Source organism: Cucurbita pepo, chromosome 2, assembly GCF_057944985.1.
Source record: "Cucurbita pepo subsp. pepo isolate OVF chromosome 2, ASM5794498v1, whole genome shotgun sequence".
NCBI classification, from domain to species: Eukaryota; Viridiplantae; Streptophyta; class Magnoliopsida; order Cucurbitales; family Cucurbitaceae; genus Cucurbita; species Cucurbita pepo.
Genome location: NC_141799.1, coordinates 14,011,367 through 14,031,918, shown reverse-complemented (window position 1 = coordinate 14,031,918; position 20,552 = coordinate 14,011,367). Strand labels below are relative to the sequence as shown.

Below are 20,552 nucleotides of genomic sequence, written 5' to 3'. Positions count from 1 at the left end.
TTTTAGTACTTGATGAGTCCCTTCTTTGAATACCCAATAATTGCCTCATGGGATAAATAAATAGTTGGTTTTTTTAAAAAATACACATATGACAAATTATTGTTATTATTATTATTGTTAAAATTAAAAATAGAAATATAAAATAATTTACATTTATTATTGGACAATGGAAAAGAGCAGAAAATGAGGGAAATGTTTTCAACCAAATTGTGATTAAATTTATTTAGTGAAATTAATGGAGGATTAGCGGAGGTTAATTTCACATCAAACTAATTTCCAAATGGATTAAATATATATATAAATAATCAAAGATTAATTATATGCTTAAGACTTGATATGGGCACTCACCTAATTTAATTATGTTTTTCTTGAACAAATTGTAATCGCACCACAATGGTTTGAATGATCTAAAACACGAGTTAAATAAATTCTATCTTTAAAAGGGTATTTTTGGAATTTTAATTAATATTTGATGGTGCTAACATTCTCTTATCTTTATTTAGAATATGGTCACGTTATCTACTTATCTTAATATGTTTTTAATAGAATATATATATATATACCAACACAAATTCTTCTAGAAAGTTACCCAATCTAAATTTTTCAACATGAGTTCCCGAGAATTTTTCTATATAATATGTAAGCCATGGCAAGCTATGTTATAAAAGTACACGTGTTAGCATGCGATTATAATACTCACTCTTAAAATGTTTCAAGACAAGCAAGTAATGTGACTATGTTGTAACGAATATAGGAGAATATTAGGACCATTAAGTACTGGATCCAAATTGTAAATCGTGAGTAGAATGTTAGACATGAAGCGTTACCGTTCTAATCACGGTTCATACCCAAAAAAGTGAGGTTACAAATTATAACATTCAATAAAACCAATTCATACAAAAAAAAAAAAAAAAAAAAAAAAAAAAAAAAATCTTCATTTCTCTCTCTCTCTCTCTCTCTTCTATTTAATCCACACTGAAAACCAGTCTTTCCCGTCAAACTCTCTCTCACAAACACAAACTAAAAAAGAAAAAAGAAAAACCTCTCCGCCACCCTCTCCGCCGTGGTCCGCCATCGTGATGGCAATCTCTCAGATCTACTTCACAGCCACCGCCTTTTTCCTCCTCCAACTCATTTCTTCTCCCATTCACAGCCACGCCAGAAGCCATGAACAGGAAGCTGCCACGGCGGACAGAATCTCCAGCCTGCCAGGTCAGCCGGAGGTCTCTTTCGAGCAGTTCTCCGGGTACGTGACCGTGAACCACGTGGCAGGTCGAGCCCTCTTCTACTGGCTCACCGAAGCCTCCCTCCAACCCCTCTCCAAGCCCCTCGTCGTCTGGCTCAATGGAGGTCAGTCTCAACCTCTCCCCATCCTCTCCACATTATTATTATTATTATTATTACTTATTTTTTTTAGTAAATTAAAAATTACAATAAAAAAATAAAAAATAAAAAAAGGAAAAAAAAAAAAGAAATGTACGCACTGTTTCATCGGCTGCATTGGAGTAACATGATTTTCAATTGTCTTTTTCCTCTACCAACTAATTCAATTAATTTTTTTTTAATTAAAATTTAATAATAAAACTAAATTTAAAACCCATTATAGTCGACGTTCTATAAGAGGAAAAAGAAGCCCCATTAATTAAAATTAGCTGTTGCTCCAATTTATAAAATTTAATTTTCCGTTGCCGACAAGATATATAATGATATTTATGAGACGAAAATAAAAAATAAAAAATAGAGAAATTCTTGGAACTGTGTAAAAACTTTAATTGCGGCTTTGAAAATGAGAGGATTTATTTATTTATTTATTTTGGATTGAAATTGAAATTTAGCCGTTTGTGGTTGGTAGTAGTTAGTTTTATTTACTGCAGTAAAAGGACATGCACGGTTAATAACTCCCCATGACACAATCATAAAAACCCTAAAATAAACTAGAGAGAGAAACTGCCCTAAACAACTGGGGCAAGAGAGAGAGAGCCCTAAAAAACTAGGGCAAGAGAGAGAAAGAGAGAGAAGGGTTCTCATACTTGACTGGCCGACTGTGGCTTGGAATGATGATCCAACCACCAGTAGGTTGTACAAGTAATACTAAATACATATATTTTTCAAAATTAAATAATTTCTCTTTTTCTTTTTAAAAATATTTACTTCAAATTAATTAATTATTATTCTTCTATTTTAGTTTAAAATATTTTATTTTCATTGAAAATTTATGTCTTTACCCATTTAAAAAAATATATTTCTAGTATCAAACACGAACACGAATCATCAATATAGTGTAGATATTACTTTCATTCATTGTGAATTGTTTAGACGTTTATTTATAATTATAAAGTCGGGAGAGCGAAAGGAAAGCAAAAAGGAAGAGGGCCTCCTAGTAATAAATAAAGGACAAGGACAAGGGCAGCTGCCATTTATCTTGTCAGCTATGTATTTGGTGCCAAAACCATCAATGTCATTGCCCACCTTCAAATTTTAAAACATTCTTTTTAAGGGAGTGAAAACTCTCTTTATAGTATATGTTTTAAAACTATGAGGCTAACAGTGATAAGTAATAGATCAAAACAGATAATATCTATTAGTAGTGGACTTGATGAGGTATTACAAACTGAAACTGTTGAACTTGAGTCATTACGAAAAATGACTTTTATCGTTCGTTCATCATTATTGTCTCTCTTTTTCACCGCTCAACTTCTCTGGTAGTATCGAGTGTCGGAAAAATAATAATAATAATTAAGAAAAAATTGAATAATGCATCTATGGTGGAGTAAAGAGCAAGTAATATTTGCTTCCATTATGTGTCACATGGCATTTATGCTTTGAAGCATGACTTTGATGATGAACCAATTTTGACCGGCCGTTCCCGTCATGTGGAGTGCAGAGAAGCTCATTTTCATAATTTATTTTATTTATTTGTTTTAGAAAAACTATTTTTAATTATTGTAATAATTGTTATTTGATTGAATTGTTAGGTCCGGGTTGCTCCTCCATAGCTTATGGAGCTTCCGAAGAAATTGGTCCATTTAGAATCAATAAGACAGCCTCCGGCCTAGTCACCAACAAGTTCTCTTGGAACTCCGTCGCCAACCTCCTCTTCCTCGAAACTCCGGCCGGTGTCGGGTTCTCTTATACCAATCGCTCCTCTGACTTGCTCGATACGGGTGACCGTCGTACTGGTATCTTCTTCTTATCTCATCTCTTCAAATATCTGCTTACAATATAATTTTTAATCTTAAAATAAAAATCTATTAGAATATTAAATAAAAAATCAATGTGACCCGGGACGGGGACCGGGTTTCATTAATAAGAAAATCTAAAGCATAATACACTTAATTCACACAAACAGAAATTAATTAAAATGTATTTTTTTTATAATTAATAAGTACATAATAGCTTTTCAGATTTATAAACTCTAAAATCTGATTTGACAGTTTTATTTTGAAAAGTGATTTTTTTTTTTTTTTTTTTTTTTTTTTTTTTGTAAGAAAGATAACTTTTTAAATTTTAAAAAAATATTTTTTTCTATAATAAATAAAATCTTGACCAAATTTCAATCCAAGAAATTTTATTTCTGAAATTAAATGATTCACGGCACTCAACAATTGAATTGTCACTTCACCATAAATTTCATAAATAAAAAAAAAACAAAATTATTTAGTTTTTTTTATTCAAATAGTTGACCAAATCTTTTCAGACCGCGGCCTGGCTACTGTGCTTCACATCTAGTTAATTCCGCGTGAGCGTGAGTCGTGGCAGCCATATTCACCATGGATGAACTACTAGTATTGTCGACTGCATCAGCATAGAATGATCTCAACCGCAGTAGATTCTAACTTAAAATAGCACAAGTTAATTGAGATAGATTTTATGTTAATAGACACATAATTTGAAAAATATTTAATAAATTTTAAATTTTTAAAAACTTTGTTGAACACTTCATTGTACTATGGAAAGTACTCAACATATTCTCTTTTGGGAGCTAAAGTTCAATCCTATTGCATTTTGATTCTAAGTTGACTAGTTGAATTATATGTACCTGATCAATAAACATTGTTTCAGCAAAGGATTCTCTGGAATTCCTCGTACAATGGCTCGGTCGTTTCCCGAGGTACAAGAACCGCGACGTTTTTCTTACGGGAGAAAGCTATGCTGGTCACTATGTTCCTCAGCTTGCCAGAGAAATCTTGGCCTACAATGCAAAATCCTCCCACCCTATTCATCTCAAGGGAATCATGGTAACTTCCTCTCCTGGCTTTTCGGGTCACTGTACTTTCATTTCGTCTTGCCATTCACTTTGTATCTGTTACAATTCGAAACACGAACTCTCGTACATTATGTTATATCTGGGTTAGAAGCGGAGTGAATCTTAGCTCGATGTAAATCATGAATACTATGTGGAATGAAAAGTGAATGAAATGCAGGTTGGCAATGCTGTGACAGACAACTACTACGACAACTTAGGGACAGTAACTTACTGGTGGAGTCATGCTATGATCTCGGATAAGACGTACCATGAGCTCATTAACACTTGTGATTTTAGTCGACAAAAGGAATCGAACGAGTGCGAGTCCTTGTACACCTATGCCATGGATAAAGAGTTTGGGAACATTGATCAGTACAACATTTATGCACCTCCTTGCAACCACTCGGACGGTAGCCTCACGACCCGTCAGAGTACTATGCGATTGCCTCACCGACCTCACCGGGTATCTATTGTCTGTTTATTCTGCAAACCAAAAATCAACTTGAAAAGAAAAAAAAAGAGATTCAAGTCATTAATAATGTTGAGTTCATAAACTATCTATCAGGCATTCAGGCAAATGGCCGGCTATGATCCTTGTACTGAGAAATATGCAGAAATATACTACAATAGGCCAGATGTACAGAAAGCTCTTCATGCCAACATAACAAAAATTCCTTATAGATGGACTGCTTGCAGGTAAATCCATGTTATATCAACAGCTTTCTTTATGACTAAAGAGTGTATTATGCCCATGAGTATATTTGTTGCTATGAACAAACAAACAACCTTTCCTTTCATGCAGCGAAATCTTGAATCGAAATTGGAACGACACCGACGTATCGATACTTCCAATTTACAGGGAGTTGATATCAAGTGGCATGAGAGTGTGGGTTTTCAGGTTAGTCGCCTTCTACATGTTTGTGCCCATCTTTCTTTGATACTACGCATTTTGATTAATCTCTTAGGATAATACTTCCAATTCATATGTAATAGTCAATGACTGCTACGACACTCTTTATCTTATATGATATCTATCAATGAATCATGCTAATAAAGACATTTCACTTCTTTTGGGCATTTTGTCAAACACCTGATACTCAATTTTCTTGGAAATGATATCTATCAATGAATCATGCTAATAAAGCCATTTCAGTTCTTTTGGGCATTTTGTCAAACACCTGATATGCACAATTTTCTTGGAAATGATTTGCAGTGGAGATGTGGACTCAGTGGTGCCTGTAACAGCAACAAGATATTCCATTTCACAGCTGAAATTAACTACGAAAGTTCCATGGTATCCATGGTATGTCAAAAACCAGGTCAGTTTTCACCTCATTGAATGGCATTTCAATATGAACATCAAAACAACCAATTCAAAGAAACAAAATCTATGATAATGGGTGACTGAATTGGGAAATGAAATCAAAATTTGCGGATTCTTTTTGGTTTTGATGAAGGTGGGAGGTTGGACAGAGGTTTATGAAGGGCTTACCTTCGCAACAGTGAGAGGAGCAGGGCATGAAGTTCCATTGTTCAAACCAAGAGCGGCTCTTCAGCTTTTCAAATCTTTCATCAAAGGAGAACCGTTGCCAAAATCTTGAAATCCCATTTTCATGATTCTCTTTGGAAGTAAGAAATTGGTGGAATGTAATGTTCTAATTCTTTGAAACTATTAGCAGAATTGGGGATTGGGGAAGGAGAAAAGGGGATAGAAGTAATTTAAGAAGGGATCATTATGTAATTGTGAATTTCTTTTTAAGTCATAATTCTAAATTTGACAAATCTTCATTGCACCATGAACTTTTTTTTTTTTTTTTTTTTTTTCTTTTTTTTTTCATTTAATCGACTCTGTGAACTAGAAATCGTGTCGTCTTCGACCTGACGACACGTATACCCAAGCCTATCGCCCTGCTTTAAGAATAAAGTTTTATAAAACGGAACAGAGAAAGATTTTAGAAGAAAGCAATGTTATAGGCTATAAGTGAAAAATGTAACACAACGGTTTAAATAGCATATAACTAGAGGTTGAAAGAATTGACGACTAGTCGCATCCCCTTACCGTATATTCTGAGGCAATTCAGGTTTTCCAACGCATAGACACTATTCTGCTGAAATGTTATACACTTAAAAAAAATATAATAAGAAACTATACATCATGAAAGCAGTAAAGGAAAGCAGTAAAATGATATATCACAAGGCTTTTGGCATGTAACAGACATGCGACCGTATGTAACACGCCTTGGGACAAGTATGATTGTGACACCAAGCATCTCTCTATCGTTCTTGGTCCAGTCTAATTTTGGTTCTTTTTTTGTCCTAACCCTAAAAAGAATTAATGAACCCTAATTGAAAATTCGATCACGGAAAAATAGAAGTGGTAAACTAATGTTAATATCAAAAGCTTTGTCGGGGGAGGTCAACCTTATGATAATAGCATAATAACGAACTTAAAAAAGTCAATATGACAGGATTAAACCTAAAAAAATATGATCGAACAAACATGAAACAACAGGTCTTTAAAATTTAATATTATTAAGTTATAAGTCTTTAACTAACAACCATTCAAATATAGATATAAACATCAGCATTGAAAATTTCAATACAACGTATTGAGCAAGACATCGACTAACCTATATTTAATCAGATAAAATATGTATGATTGATAACGAGCTAATAACATTAATGTATCTATCTCGTATATTGACCAGTATGGTGTTGACTTCCTTACTTGTTGGTTCAAACTTTATTATTATTTTATTATATTATATATATTTTTAAAATTCGTTTGCAAATATTTTTGTTTTCATAATAACAAAACCATATATTGAGAAAAATATATATTTTTTAAATGAAGAGAGAGAAAATGATAAATGATAAGATAAAAAGCAACTTTGGGCCACGTCGGCCCAACTGATAATGTCCACAAACTTTTTTTTTTCCTCAAAAACCAATCTCTCACCACACATCGGACGAGGGCCGAGCGTTTACAGCTAGCAGATATTATCCGTTCGATCTGTTATGTATAGGCATCAACCTGTTTTAAAAAATATCTACTAAAGAGAATTTTCAGAATGTTTAGTTCTCGTCTCGAACTGACGTCAGATCTCACAAAATATCTATATTATAATTTAATAATAAATGGTTTAGATTCTTTAATTCTTTTAAAATAATAATAAAATTTTAAGTTTATATACTTTGTATATATTATAATTTCGTCCTTTAATTTGTATGATTTAAATATTAATTAAAAAAAAAAAAAAAAAAAAAAAAAAAGCTCTGTCTCTCAGCTCATGTACAAGAAATACAAAATGGAAAACCCTGTCGTTGGTCGGTCAACAAGTGGGAATACTGACCATTTCCAAATTTCCGTTTAAATAAATAACCAAAAGCCTCCATTTCCATCACTTTTATATTCCATCCCACGTCCTTCGACGGAAGATCCATCGAAATTCTTGAGTATTTTCCTACAAAAAAGCGAAAAAAGTACCCAAAAAGCTTTAAAATCCGAACACCCAGAACAAAAAAGCTTTGAATTGGAGGAGAGGAAAGTTAGCCGCCATTGTTGGAGCTTCAGCTCTCTCAGATTTGCAGATTCCGAGGTTCTTCCACTTCCTTATTCTCCTCGAACTTCAGGGTTTGTTTCGTTCTAGATCTTTTTCTCTGAATCGATTAGCTGATTTATTAGTTGATTGCTTGAACTTTGATCTTGTTCCTCAAAAACCCTCTTCTAATTTGGTTTCTGCAGGAGTTTTCACTCTGTTTTGAGCTGAATTTGTTGAAGCCTTTTGTTTTTGGTGTCCATTTCTTTGTTGATACTGCTTGTTGTTCTTGGGCTCTGTTTGTTGTTGATTTCTGGCATATGGGGGACTGTGAGTTTATGGGTTCGGATTTAGGAGTAGAGGAGCGGCTAATTGCTGCAGCTAATTGCATTATTAAGGGTTTGAGTTCAAATATAAGCCTTTCAGATGATACAAAGAGCGTTATGGTTGATCTTTGCTCAAAGTTATCATTAATAACCACACAAAATCATCAAATTGGAGTGACCAAAGACAGGGATGTTGGGCTTGTTGATGAGATTGAGAGTAGGCTTAATGTAGTGCAGAAGAAAATCATGGGATGGGAGGCTGATCAGTCTATGATTTGGGACTCGGCTTTCCCGAACGATGCGTGTGAGTATCTGAATGCTGCTGATGATGCCTGGGAATTGGTTGGGAAGCTAGAGAGCTTGTGTTTTGAGGATGAACACGGTTATGAACTTTCGAGGAAGGCGCACGATGTTCTTCAAACGGCTATGGCGAGGCTTGAGGAAGAGTTTAGGCATTTGCTTGCTAAGAGTAGCCTTGAATATGAGCCTGAGAGTATGTCGTCCCATGTAACGGAAGATTCTGTGGAGGAGGGATCGACGAGTTTATATCGAGATGAATCTTTTGAGAGTTCAGTTCGGAGTTGTAGCGTTGGGAGAACGTTGGAGAATTCGATCATTGATTTGGTCAATTCGGATGCGGTTATTGAGCTTAGAGGTATTGCTAATGTTATGTTCAAGGCTGGTTATGATCAGGAGTGTATTCAAGCTTATAATCATCTTCGTCGAGAGGCTTTAAACGAGTGCTTGTCGATGCTTGAAATGGAGAAAATGAGTATTGAGGATGTGCTGAAAATGGATTGGGTTACGTTGAACTCGAAGATCAGGAAATGGAACCGAGCGATGAAGCGATTCGTGCGAGTCTATTTAGCGAGTGAAAAATTCCTTTGTGATCAAGTTTTCGGGGATGAAGGATTGGTTAGTTTGAGTTGTTTTGTCGAATCATCGAAGGCATCAATGCTGCAGCTTCTGAACTTCGGCGAGGCCATGGCTATAGGTCCTCATCCGCCCGAAAAACTGAATCGTATACTCGAAATGTACGAGGTTGTCGGAGAACATCTCTCCGACATCGATACATTATACTGCGATGATGTTGGATATCTTGTTAGAATTGAATATCATGATGTTCTAAATAGTTTAGGTAAATCTGTTACGGCGACATTCCTCGAGTTCGGGAAAGCTATTGCAGCAAACACATCGCCGAACGCATTTGCAGGTGGTGGCATCCATCATCTAACGAAATATGTCATGAATTACCTTCTGATTCTTACAGACTATGGCGACTCCCTCAACGTGCTCCTCGGAGACGGTGAAGATGTATATCCTAATTCACCATCGTCCTCTGAGAATCCAAGTCGAGAAGAAGAAAAAGAAGGCGAGTTCTCTCCGATGGCTCGCCATTTTCGATCGGTTGCTACAATTCTAGAGAGCAACCTCGAAGAGAAGTCGAAGCAATACAAAGATCCAGCTCTACAGCACTTCTTTTTGATGAACAATATACATTACATGGCTCAAAAGGTTCGAGGTTCGGAGCTAAGCCAGATATTCGGGGAGGATTGGGTTCGAAAACGTTACATGAACTTCCAGCAGCATGTATTAAACTACAAGAGGGCGAGTTGGAATTCAATAGTGTTATACCTTATGGAGGACGGGGTTCAACATCCGGGTTCTAATTCAGTGTCGAGAAACGTGCTGAAAGAGAGGCTGCGTAGCTTCAATGTCGCGTTCGAAGAGATCTACAAAACTCAAACGTCATGGATCATTCACGACTCTCGGCTTCGAGACGACCTGAGAATCTCGACGTCGCTCCAAGTGATCCCGGCGTACCGAGCGTTCTTTGGAAGATGTAATAATCATGTAAGTGACAAGCTGATCAAGTACACTCCGGATGATTTGGAGGGATTCCTTCTTGATCTGTTTGAGGGATCTCCAAAATCACTGGCCAACACCAACCGGAGATGATCATTCCCAACTTCTTTCTTATTATTCACTCTACCCTTTTAACTGTTTCTCAACAGATTCATCCTTGTAATTTTTGGTTTTATTTTATTATTAGAATAAAATTAATTCTATATAATTCTTTTTTTAAATTAAATTTATGAACCCAAAAAAAAAAAAAAATCCACACGGATTTCTATATTAAATTTTAAAATAAATAATAATTACTGATCATTTAGTGGTGAATACAGATTTAAGAATGAGAAATGGAATTGGGATTGAACCGTTCAATCTTCATGCACAACCTTTAAATAGAATACAAGATACTAAATAATATCTACAAAGAAAATACTAACTAAATCCTGATAATAAAATAAAATATACTACTATTCAAATTCAACTGATTACGAATATTTAAGATATATTTCCTAACTAATATATTCTTGAAGATTAAGAATATCATATATTTTATAATTGCACTAAATTCTGACCGCAGGCTCATTGAATAGGCAAAATTTTAAATTTGGTGGGTAGGAGAGGAGAACGGAATATTTCTTATAAACCTCTATTTAGTGGACGCGTTTTAAAATCTTGAGGGAAAGTCTTATGAAATTAACAAAATTAATTTTTCAGTTCCGAAGTTGAATATATATTAATAAAATAATAATTTCATTTTAAAAAAATAATAAATTAATAATAATAATAAAAAGATAATGTTTAACAAATTTCAACATTTTTTTTTTATGAATTAACTTAATTGATAATTTTAAAATATTAAAATAAAGAGAAGCCGTAGAGATTAAAACAAGGGAAAAAAAACTTGTTTTTATTTTTATTTTTATTTGAAGAAATTAAAAGATTTAAAAATGAAAGAAAAAGCCCAAAAGAAAGTTGGGGGTATAAAAGTAAATTCAATAGCCAGTAATGGGTCAAAATGGGCTTTTCAGGTCAATGTTTTCGGAATCTCGTTGACTTTGAGTTCCACCAGCCTTTAATAATTTGACGCGTCTGGTCCAGCAGGATATGGTCAAACGACGTCGTTGTATCCAGAATGTTCACCTCCTATGTACTTTTGTGTTTGATCCAATCCAACGTTATCATCTTGATTTGTTGGGTTTTCTTTAAAATTGTCGTTGTCTAATTAAGGAGATGATCGTGTGTTTATAAGTAAATAATACTATTTCTATTGGTACGAGATATTTTGGAGAAACAAAAAACAAAGTCATGAGATCTTCTACTCAAAGTGGACAATATCATATCATAGTGGAGGTTCGTGATTCCTAACAGATACTTGTATGAAAAATGCAATGTCGATTATATCATTTCACTGGTTCATTATACTTGTTCTATATAGTTTGTCACTTGTTCTTATAGTTTAAGCTTGATTTTTCAGATTTTTTTTGGGTTTTTGACTTTAGCATGCACGAGAGAATAATTTTAGTCAACTATTTTAAAAATCAGATCGTTACTCTCCAAATTTAAAATGAAAATGTTAAAGAGCCTCTGCACTCTAGATTTGAAGAGGCATAAATTGATGTAACGACACTATTTTTCTATTAAAAATACGGTCATCGACGACCATAAGAGAAGCAATTGCAAACAGTTGAAGGAATATGAACAACAAGTTAAATGGAAGTTTTGTAAACTCTCGATCTTTGTTGTATTCGTTCGGTCTCATGAACATCGCTAGTTTGATCGAGAAATTCAATTGCATTCCACCTTCAAATTAAGGGTGTGATAGTCTTTTCACACGCATTTCATATATATTTTCATTTATTAGAACTTTACAATAAACCGTCAAATCATACATTTCTGCATTCGGCGTGTATATGATGTGAGTGTAGTCCTTTTGATTTTATTCCAAATATGATCATGGTCCGTTTCAATGCCTTTACCACTTTTGGGCTTTCTTAAATAAAATTAAAGTATGAAAAATTTATTTTTAAAATTTTAAAAATACCCTTAATACTTTATTTTAAAAAATACTCTTATATTTTAAAAATTATTTCAAAATAATATTAATATTCTTCAACTTAAAAACAAAAAAAATCATAGTCGAGAAGTTGAAATGCCACTTCGTTCCGGAATTAAAAGGCATGTGATTGACGGTAAAGTAATGGTGACAGTTGAAGGAAGGCGAGCAGCAACGAGGAACGGAGGGAGCTAAACGATGGCAGTAACAAAGTACGTCGGAGGGAAGAGAGAAATTTTAACTAAAAAAAAATCGATTCAAATAAAATAGTCCAATTCAAGGTCGGATCGATTATTAATTGTCAAAAATAATTTCAAAAACGGAAATAAAAAAAATAAAAAAAAATAAAAAAAATCCTATTTTCCACCTTCAAAATGAAAGTGGAACAGTCTTCTCACACAACACGACACCTTCGTTTGTTGGAACATTAAATCAATGAATTTAATAATGATAGTACAAATGGTCCTTTTCATTATAATCTATTTTGAGCTTTCTTAAATAAATTAATGTTAGAATTTAATCTTTATAATTCTAAAAATTAAAATTTTATTTCTATAATTTATAATTAGAAAATATAACCAATAATATCCATACAAAATCAATATAATAATACTAATTAATTTACACAATAATAATAGTGAAAGTAAAAAAAAATAATAATTATATATAATATATATATTTTTTGCTAAGAAAATTATTGGGCATTTTATTTATTAATATTATTTTTTGTGGAGAGGAATAGTTTGAAGGGCCCGTCCACGGCACGTGAAATAAAATCTCATAAAGGTGTCTGGAAAGAGGAAAATATATTTTATTTTTCCAAAAATAATATTATTCTCAGAGAAAAATTACAATATAATTTTGTGGGAAACAAAAATAAAAAATATTATTTCTTATAAATGACTTCTCGTCTCGACAAAATTTAGTAGGTGGACATTAAATATTAGTTTGAAAATTAATAATTTAAAAATTAAAAAACTTAATGCATATTATTAATATTATCATCGAGGCTTAATGTACTTAGATAATGTACTTAAATGTAAAGTGATATTTTAATATAAATATGGAAGTATATTAACCAAAATGATATTTTAATAAATATTTATTTTCAATGGACGTAAATTTTGAATATTTATTCAACTTAAAATTATCTACCTTTAAAGATGAGGTAGGTATAATTTCCTAATATAATTTTTTTTATCATTTAATAAAAATAATAATGGTCGAGATTTAAATGGTAAATATACTTATACACATAGTGTAATATATTTTACACTTTTGATTATAAGGTTGTTGGATGATGAAAGTCCCACGTCCGCTAATTTAGGGAATGATCATCAGTTTATAATAAAAGAATACTATCTCCATTGGTACGAGGTCTTTTGGGGAAACCCAGAGCAAAGCCATGGGGTGTTATGCTCAAAGTAAACAATATCAACTATTGTAGAGAGTCGTGTTCGTCTAACATGGTATCAGAGTCGTGCCCTAAACTTAGTCGTGTCAATAGATTGGTAAATCCTCAAATGTCGAACAAAGGACTCCAAAAGAAAAGGAGTCGAGCCTCCTCGAAGGCATAGTAAAAAATGACTAAGACAAAGAGTCGAGCCTCAATTGAGGGGAGACGTACTTTGTTCGAGGGGAGGTGTTGGATGATGAAAGTCACACATCAGCTAATTTAGGGAATGATAATGAGTTTATAATCAAGGAATACTATATCCATTTGTATGAGAAAGTAAAATTATGAGAGCTTATGCTCAAAGTGGATAATATTATACCATTGTGGAGAGGGGTGAACACACAGTTTTATTTTTTATTTTTCTTTCATAATTTTATTGTTGGTAGGTAAGATTATGAACACAAATAAGAGATACTATTTTTTTTAGATTTTTTGGAAAAATAAGAAACGAGGCCATGAGAAATATTCTGTAAGTGGTTGCATAATCTTCCCATTAGAACGTGCTACGCCGACAATTCATTAAGATCAAACCAAAACCAGGGCATTGTTCATTGCCATTTCTGCCACCTTAATTAATCTGCAACCATGTTGTTTACTCGTTCATGGCGGTTCAGTGGAAGCAGTCTGCAGAAGCTTTGAATTGCCATTTTTATTTAGCAGCTTAAGTTCCCGAAAGAGGTTACAGAAGCAGAAGAAGAACTTAGCTGACGCAACTCGAGCTCGTGTATGGTAGAAATCAAGCGCCAACGCATCGTACAGTCTGACTTTGTCTTCTTCTTCTTCTTCTTCATTTTACTTCCATGGTGCCCTTTTTTTAGTGATGTTGATGCAATCTCTATTTCTGGCTTTCATTCTTCAGTTTTAGTCGTCGAACCATGATTTTGAAGTGGGGGTTCCCCTCATTGGCGCTTCACCAGCTTACGAGAACGCCGTTGTCCGCGAAATGTGAAGGTCTTGGCATTGGAGATGTCTTCTCTGATGGAAACTGTGGTGGTTTCCCTTCGTTTCTTCCTAAAGAGGTCGGTAAAATCAAAGATCCATTTGCTAGAACCATGGCTCGCAAAATCGAGAGGCTACCGGTAAAACGCTTTCTCTTTCACTATTCTTTCTCTCCTTGTGTTTTATTCGATGAAATCAATGGTGCATTGATCTTACACCGAGGAGTTTGCTTTTGTTTCTCCTAGTTTCTGCTTCTTCAGTGTCTTATTCGGTTTCTTCTTCGTTTTGAATTGTTTTGGTTTTGTCTGCCTTTTTATTTTATCGAGTGGTTTGAAGATGAAATTGAAGTATGGTAAAGCACTGTGACGATCATTGTTCTTGTTAGAGACGTCTCTCTCGCCGGCTTATTTTTTCCTCTCTTGATTTGATCTTTGTGATTTTCGAGCAACGTCTGTTTCCTGTAGTATTAAACCAAAAACAACCATGGAATTTCTCGTCGTGATAATCGCCTTTCTCGTGTATACTGCGTCGTCTGAGAAGGAATCGAGCTATAAGATTCGTTTACAATGTGATTTCTACTGCTTAGAAACTGGACTCGAATTTACTTCGCCATTGTACGTTGGGAATCCATTACGAGAGATTTGGAGATGGGTGGATTTCTTTCCCGACCCACTGTGTCACTTCTCGTGTTTATTGAAGATTATTTGCACTACGATCCTTTATACTACTTGTCCCTTCTTGCAGATCACATTATCAGAAACTCGCCTTATGAGCAGCTGCGTTAAATCAGTAACAAGAAGCAAGAAGAGTCCAGTGGTTCTACTCCATTGCTTTGACAGGTCTGTTATGGAATCATCAAGATTTGTTCTATTAATTTTTTACATATGTACTGTTTCCATTTAACGTGGTATGTGTTCATTGCTTTTTATCACACAGTTCTTGTTTGGAATGGAGTTATGCGTTTCCTCTTCTTGAAGAGGCTGGACTAGAAACGTGGGCTGTTGATGTTCTTGGATGGGGCTTTTCTGACTTGGGTGAGTTCATTTGTTTATATTTTCTGCTTCCTAATTGTATTTTATAAACTCTAAAAACGTTTCTCACGCTTATATGTTTCCTGATTATACTAATGTATACTAGATAGTCTTCCTCCATGTAATGTGCAAACAAAGCGCTCTCATCTGTACCAGGTTAATCACTTTACCTTCTTCACATTGCTTTGGTTATAAGGATTATTGGGGTCTCGATTTATTCATGTGTCTGAAAAGTGCTTGAAACTTGGAGAATGATCATTCTTTGTGAAGTTTTATTTGTTGATGTAATGGCTTGGATTCACAACAGTAGTTTTGGACTATAATTAAATTTTAATTTGGGTTTTAGTTTTGGAAGTCCTACATCAAGAGGCCAATGGTGTTAGTTGGACCAAGCCTTGGTGCAGCTGTTGCACTTGACTTTGCAGTTAATCATCCGGAAGCTGTAAGTATTTATTTTCTATCTAGCCTAGAGTAATGCAAGCATACTGAGAATTTGTGCATGAAGAATGTGAACAATGTAGTTCGAGCTCGCATATCACATGATTACTTTATCCTTAGATGTGCAAGAAATGAAGGAAACTGCGTTATTATCGCCAATGAACTGTTGGATATCACTTATTATCATTGCAGCTCTTTTATTTTGATTATGTATGAGATGAAGGATACTGTGTTCTGATATGTTTTTTTTTATTCTGAGAACTCGATACCATATACAAGTTCCAACAAATAGTGGTTCGACTTATAGTGAAGCTTATGTCCATTAGGCTTTTCCTCGAGAAGTTCACTGTAAGTCTGTAACACTCCTCTTGCCAGTGAGAATCAAAACGTACGGAACCTTTTTTCTTCTGCTTTCTTTTCAGGCTGAAAAGAAATTCCAGTTCTTTTCTGTGTTAGTTCTCAATCCCATCAATTTCCTTTCTAGACACACCTCATTACAAGTTCAAACCAACAAGAAGAAGGAAATTTCAAAAACCTCCAGACACAGACTAACAAGTATGTCACAAAGACCCAATTTCAAAATACTCGCTATGAAGTTCTCTCACAAAAATAATGAGGAAATTGAAGTTGAGGAATAGGGTATGGGGAATTTTATTTAGAGAAGAGACAGAGTAAAAAAGGATTTGGAGGAGAAGGTTGGCTGGTAAGGTTGGGTTAACTCTGACCACTGGATCGAGGTTAACAGATCCAAGGGAGGAGATAAATTGTGGGAAATTAAGGGGAAAAACGGAAAACCATTCTGGTAAGGGATTTGGATCTGGAGTGTCTAAAAGAGAAACAACCTTGCGTGGACGTTGCGCATGCGAGCCAAAAGCTTGTCTAGAAGTGGAAAAACTCTTGCCTGGAGGTTTCACATGTGTCACAAGCATGTCTGCAAGTGGAAAAACTCTTACGTGGGTTTTCACAAGTACATAAGCATGTCTGGAAATGGAAAAAACTCTTACGCGGAGGTTTCACATTTGAGTCACGAGCATGTCTGGAAGTAACAAAGGGGGTGCATGTATCAGATGTGATGTGTGAGCATAGGGCCTAAAACTAGCGCTTTTTTTAATACAGCTCTTCCATGTGTCGCCTGCTGGTCATAGCGATTGAGTTTGCTGCCATACATATTGCCTCATCGGCCTACCATGCCATATTGCAATGTCATTGGCCAATTTAATTTCTAGTTTACAACAGGTGGATGTTTAGAATTGAAAATTTATACATAGCACCATCCTTCAGGGTGCTTTCTAATTGATCTTGATAATATATGCTTGCCAAATTATCTCATTAAAAGTTTATGTGAAACAAAGGCATCAAACTTATAGAAACAAAGGTCCTTGCAGCCTGGAAATTCTAGACCCGGAATCATCTTCCAGGCTCTTAAGTTTGTTCCATCTTCTACTTTTTATTTTTTACTGTTCTTTACGGTTCTAGACGATCTCTGTCAGGTTTTAGTGGTAAAATTTTTTAATGACTGTTTCACAGGTGGAAAAGCTGGTTTTGATCAATGCTTGTGTGTATAGCAACTGCACTGGGCATCCTACAAAGCTGCCGAAAGTGGTAGCATATGCTGGGGTAGGTCTCCATGGCACATAACGTAGTGCATGCCAGTAATTAATTTGCCATTTCTTTTCTTGTAAACTTCATTACTTTTACAGATTACAATTTAACAATTTTAAACTACTTTTGGAAGATATGAAAAATTGGCTAAGTCAACAACTTTTTTAAGCTCTTATTGCCTTCTTAACAAAATTGTTTACTCTGTATTGCGTTATCTTGTTAAATTTTTGTTTTACTAAACACTTCTCATTTGCAATAATACTTTCAAGCATGTGAATTCAATACTAGAAAAAGAAACGCCATGACATAACTCTTTCCATAACCTTTTATTTTTTATTTTTGCCAACTAGGATATCTATGTGGTTAAGGCATCCGAATTTTCTCTAGGAGATTTGTAGATTTAAATTTCCGCCTAACATGTGATTTAATATTCTTGAGGAGTTATTAACGAAGCAAACTACGTATGCAGATTTGACTTCCTTTACTCTTCAAATAAGATTTAAGTGCTTGATTTTAGGAAATGTCTGTCATGATGACAGGCCCCGAAGCTTGTATAGCGCTGACAGGTACTCTTTAACGAATTGTATATCAGGTTTCTTTGTTGAAAAGCATCCCATTGCGCCTCTTAGCAAATAAGTTAACCTTCAATGAACTTTCACTTGCTCGAAATGTAGAATGGACGAATGTAAGTTTCTCTTGTATCCTTCGTGTATAAGACTTCTTTTGAATATGCCATTAAATAAGGCATTAACCTACAATCTCAGACACTTCGTTGGCTGATGGATGGTCTCTTTCTTTTCCCTGCCGTCGTCTTTTGATCTTTTCGTTTATAACTCAAGTATTTTCAATTCCATCAAATCCTTCTTGACCGTAACAAAATGTATTTGTCATAAATATGAAAGTGGGATATTTCTTGTTTAGATGCAGATTTCCTATCTTGTTTAGTTGGTGGGTGATGACATGCCAATCTACTTACAATATTGTTATTGTACGGATTAGGTCGGCCGTTTACATTGTCTATTGCCTTGGTGGGAAGATGCAACTGTTAATTTTATGTACAGCGGAGGCTACAATGTAGTTTCTCTGATTAAACAGGTATATCAATCAATAGCCATTACGATGCTGGAATTTTAACTCATTTTTGGATCTCTTTTTATTAAATCTGAGTTTCATTTGCTGAAATATTCTGAGAAATTAAATTAAACTTTTCCATCAGTATTTCCAATGATATAAACCTTGGTTTTTGGATAATGAAGGGCCAAATCAGAAATAGTAGGACCATGTTGTGGGGTAATTTTTTCATGGTGTTTGGCTGCCTTCTTGATTAGTATTTTTCCTTTTCCTTTCAAAACTATGATTAGAATAGCTGTCAGATTGTAACATTATATTCAAACCTACTCCTAAACATAATCTAGAAATATTAGCTGAACCTGCGACCACAGTAGTTTGGGATTCTTGAGTTCAAATGAAACATCATGGTTAAAAGCTGATTAATTTTTCAAATATTATACATTGTATAGGCTCAGGTGATAGATAGTTCCTGTCCTTGCTGTATGATAACGTTATATTTACATTGTTCTCTGTACTTAAATCAATAGGTCAAGCACAGAGCACTCGTCATTGCAGGCGAAGATGACAGAATTATTCGCTATAAAGATGCAGTGGTGAGTTTTGATTTCTACAAATGAACTTAAAATCTATAAATAAAGATAGGAAACAAAGTCCATTTGAAAGAAACTATGATATCCCACATCAGTTGAAGAAGGGAACGAAGCACTCTTTAAAAGGGTGTGTAAACCTCTTCCTAGCGGCAAACACATTTAAAAATCTTGAGGGGAAATTCGAAAAGGAAATCCCAAAGATGATAATATCTGCTAGCGGTGGGCTTGAGTTGTTACAGAAATCATCTATTATGTTAAATTGCTAAGCTTTTCATTTCATGGTTCTTGAACTTTCAAACCTTCTTGTTTTCTTCTTCTTCTTCTTTTTTTTTCCTGAACTTCACACAAAAATCCAATTTAGTCCTTGTGAATGTTCTATAAGTTATTTATTAGAAGCTTAACACAGAAAAGGACATTTATTTCCTTTTAAAATTTTCTTCTATGAATAGATGACTACATAAATGAGTATTTGAAGCCACGTTGGTAGGGTTTTGTTTTCCTTTCTCTTGAACTGTTTGCTTGTCAAAATAACAACTCGTGGACTGTTTTTGCCGACAAAATGTGCTTGGACAGTGATATTGTTGTTTGGTTTTGCAGAGACTGCACTGTGAACTACCAAATGCAATAATGCGAATAATAACAGACAGTGGCCATCTGCCCCATGTTGACAGTCCTGCTTCTGTTTCAAAGCTTATTACAGAGTTTGTGTTTCATGATTCCTGCTAGGAATTCTCCATATATATACACACATATTACCTATCTTATTGTTATAAGGTTAGTTATGAGAACTATTGTATATAATCTTTAGAAAAGTCGCAAATAATTGATTATAACCTCTTTCACCTTAAATTTCTCCACTTCTTTTGTAGTGGGTAAATTAGGGCTTATTTAGAAAAGTGGTAGTGTTTTACAGTACTTTGGTATAGAAAGGAGCTGGCCTAAAACTAATTACAAAAAGAGGGGTAAATTTGTTGGGTTGATTCTTTTGGAGAGGTAATTCCCTTTGCTTTGTCGCATTCGGAATTGGAGTGTGTTTGTTTGAAAGACCCTAGATGATTGATTGGATAACCCGTATTGGTAGTCGTTGAAATGCTCCTCTTAAATAGATGCATCCCTTTTGGAAAATGGTGTCATAAAGATTTCTTATATAGACATGTAGCGTGTCGATTAGAAGCTTAAAGATAGACTACTTTTCAAGTGAATTTACAAAAGAGTATTGGGAGTGGGGATCAAGTGAATTACAAGAGTACTGGAGTGGGGATCAAGCTCCAGCCTTGAAACAACAGTTCGGGAATTGACCTATGCTACTACCAAGCTCAAGCAAGAGATGACAATAACCAAAACTTCGATACTCAAAAAAAAAAAAAATTGTCCTATAAGAGACATTTACAGCATTTTATATGATAA

At 34.4% G+C, this 20,552-nt stretch overlaps 3 protein-coding genes and 1 long non-coding RNA gene across 7 annotated transcripts; 3 read left to right on the top strand and 1 right to left on the bottom strand.

The window, feature by feature from the left end:
* Nucleotides 1–983: 983 nt before the first annotated feature.
* On the top strand, nucleotides 984–6,039 carry SCPL25 (serine carboxypeptidase-like 25). The gene is made up of 8 exons (XM_023667607.2): nucleotides 984–1,350; nucleotides 2,976–3,179; nucleotides 4,063–4,238; nucleotides 4,425–4,709; nucleotides 4,812–4,942; nucleotides 5,049–5,144; nucleotides 5,460–5,565; nucleotides 5,704–6,039. Exons 1-8 carry the CDS (start codon nucleotides 1,080–1,082, stop codon nucleotides 5,845–5,847), a joined length of 1,413 nt encoding a protein of 470 aa, XP_023523375.1. The 5' UTR covers nucleotides 984–1,079; the 3' UTR covers nucleotides 5,848–6,039.
* LOC147793725 (uncharacterized) lies at nucleotides 3,480–5,876 on the bottom strand. 3 transcript variants are annotated; one of them, XR_015420056.1, is made up of 4 exons: nucleotides 5,739–5,876; nucleotides 4,479–4,747; nucleotides 4,040–4,303; nucleotides 3,480–3,836 (listed from the first exon to the last, which is right to left on the bottom strand). It is a non-coding gene; the product is annotated as an uncharacterized LOC147793725 (long non-coding RNA). The 3 variants fall into 3 exon arrangements; XR_015420055.1 differs by having other exon boundaries at nucleotides 3,481–3,832; XR_015420054.1 differs by having other exon boundaries at nucleotides 3,483–3,795.
* A 1,587-nt stretch (nucleotides 6,040–7,626) lies between the features above and the next one.
* On the top strand, nucleotides 7,627–10,185 carry EXO70E1 (exocyst subunit exo70 family protein E1). Of its 2 annotated transcripts, none has more exons than XM_023669959.2 (2): nucleotides 7,627–7,845; nucleotides 7,992–10,185. In XM_023669959.2, the coding sequence occupies exon 2, from the start codon at nucleotides 8,106–8,108 to the stop codon at nucleotides 10,068–10,070; it is 1,965 nt and encodes a 654-aa protein (XP_023525727.1). In that variant the 5' UTR covers nucleotides 7,627–7,845; nucleotides 7,992–8,105; the 3' UTR covers nucleotides 10,071–10,185. The 2 variants fall into 2 exon arrangements, with proteins under 2 accessions (XP_023525727.1, XP_023525726.1); XM_023669958.2 differs by having other exon boundaries at nucleotides 7,628–7,880.
* A 3,709-nt stretch (nucleotides 10,186–13,894) lies between these two features.
* Nucleotides 13,895–19,994, top strand: LOC111787885 (alpha/beta hydrolase domain-containing protein VTE7). The gene is made up of 11 exons (XM_023667978.2): nucleotides 13,895–14,227; nucleotides 14,334–14,553; nucleotides 15,158–15,252; nucleotides 15,350–15,447; nucleotides 15,551–15,600; nucleotides 15,791–15,886; nucleotides 17,410–17,499; nucleotides 18,077–18,169; nucleotides 18,484–18,579; nucleotides 19,083–19,148; nucleotides 19,743–19,994. Exons 2-11 carry the CDS (start codon nucleotides 14,350–14,352, stop codon nucleotides 19,869–19,871), a joined length of 1,017 nt encoding a protein of 338 aa, XP_023523746.1. The 5' UTR covers nucleotides 13,895–14,227; nucleotides 14,334–14,349; the 3' UTR covers nucleotides 19,872–19,994.
* The last annotated feature ends 558 nt before the right edge of the window (nucleotides 19,995–20,552 follow it).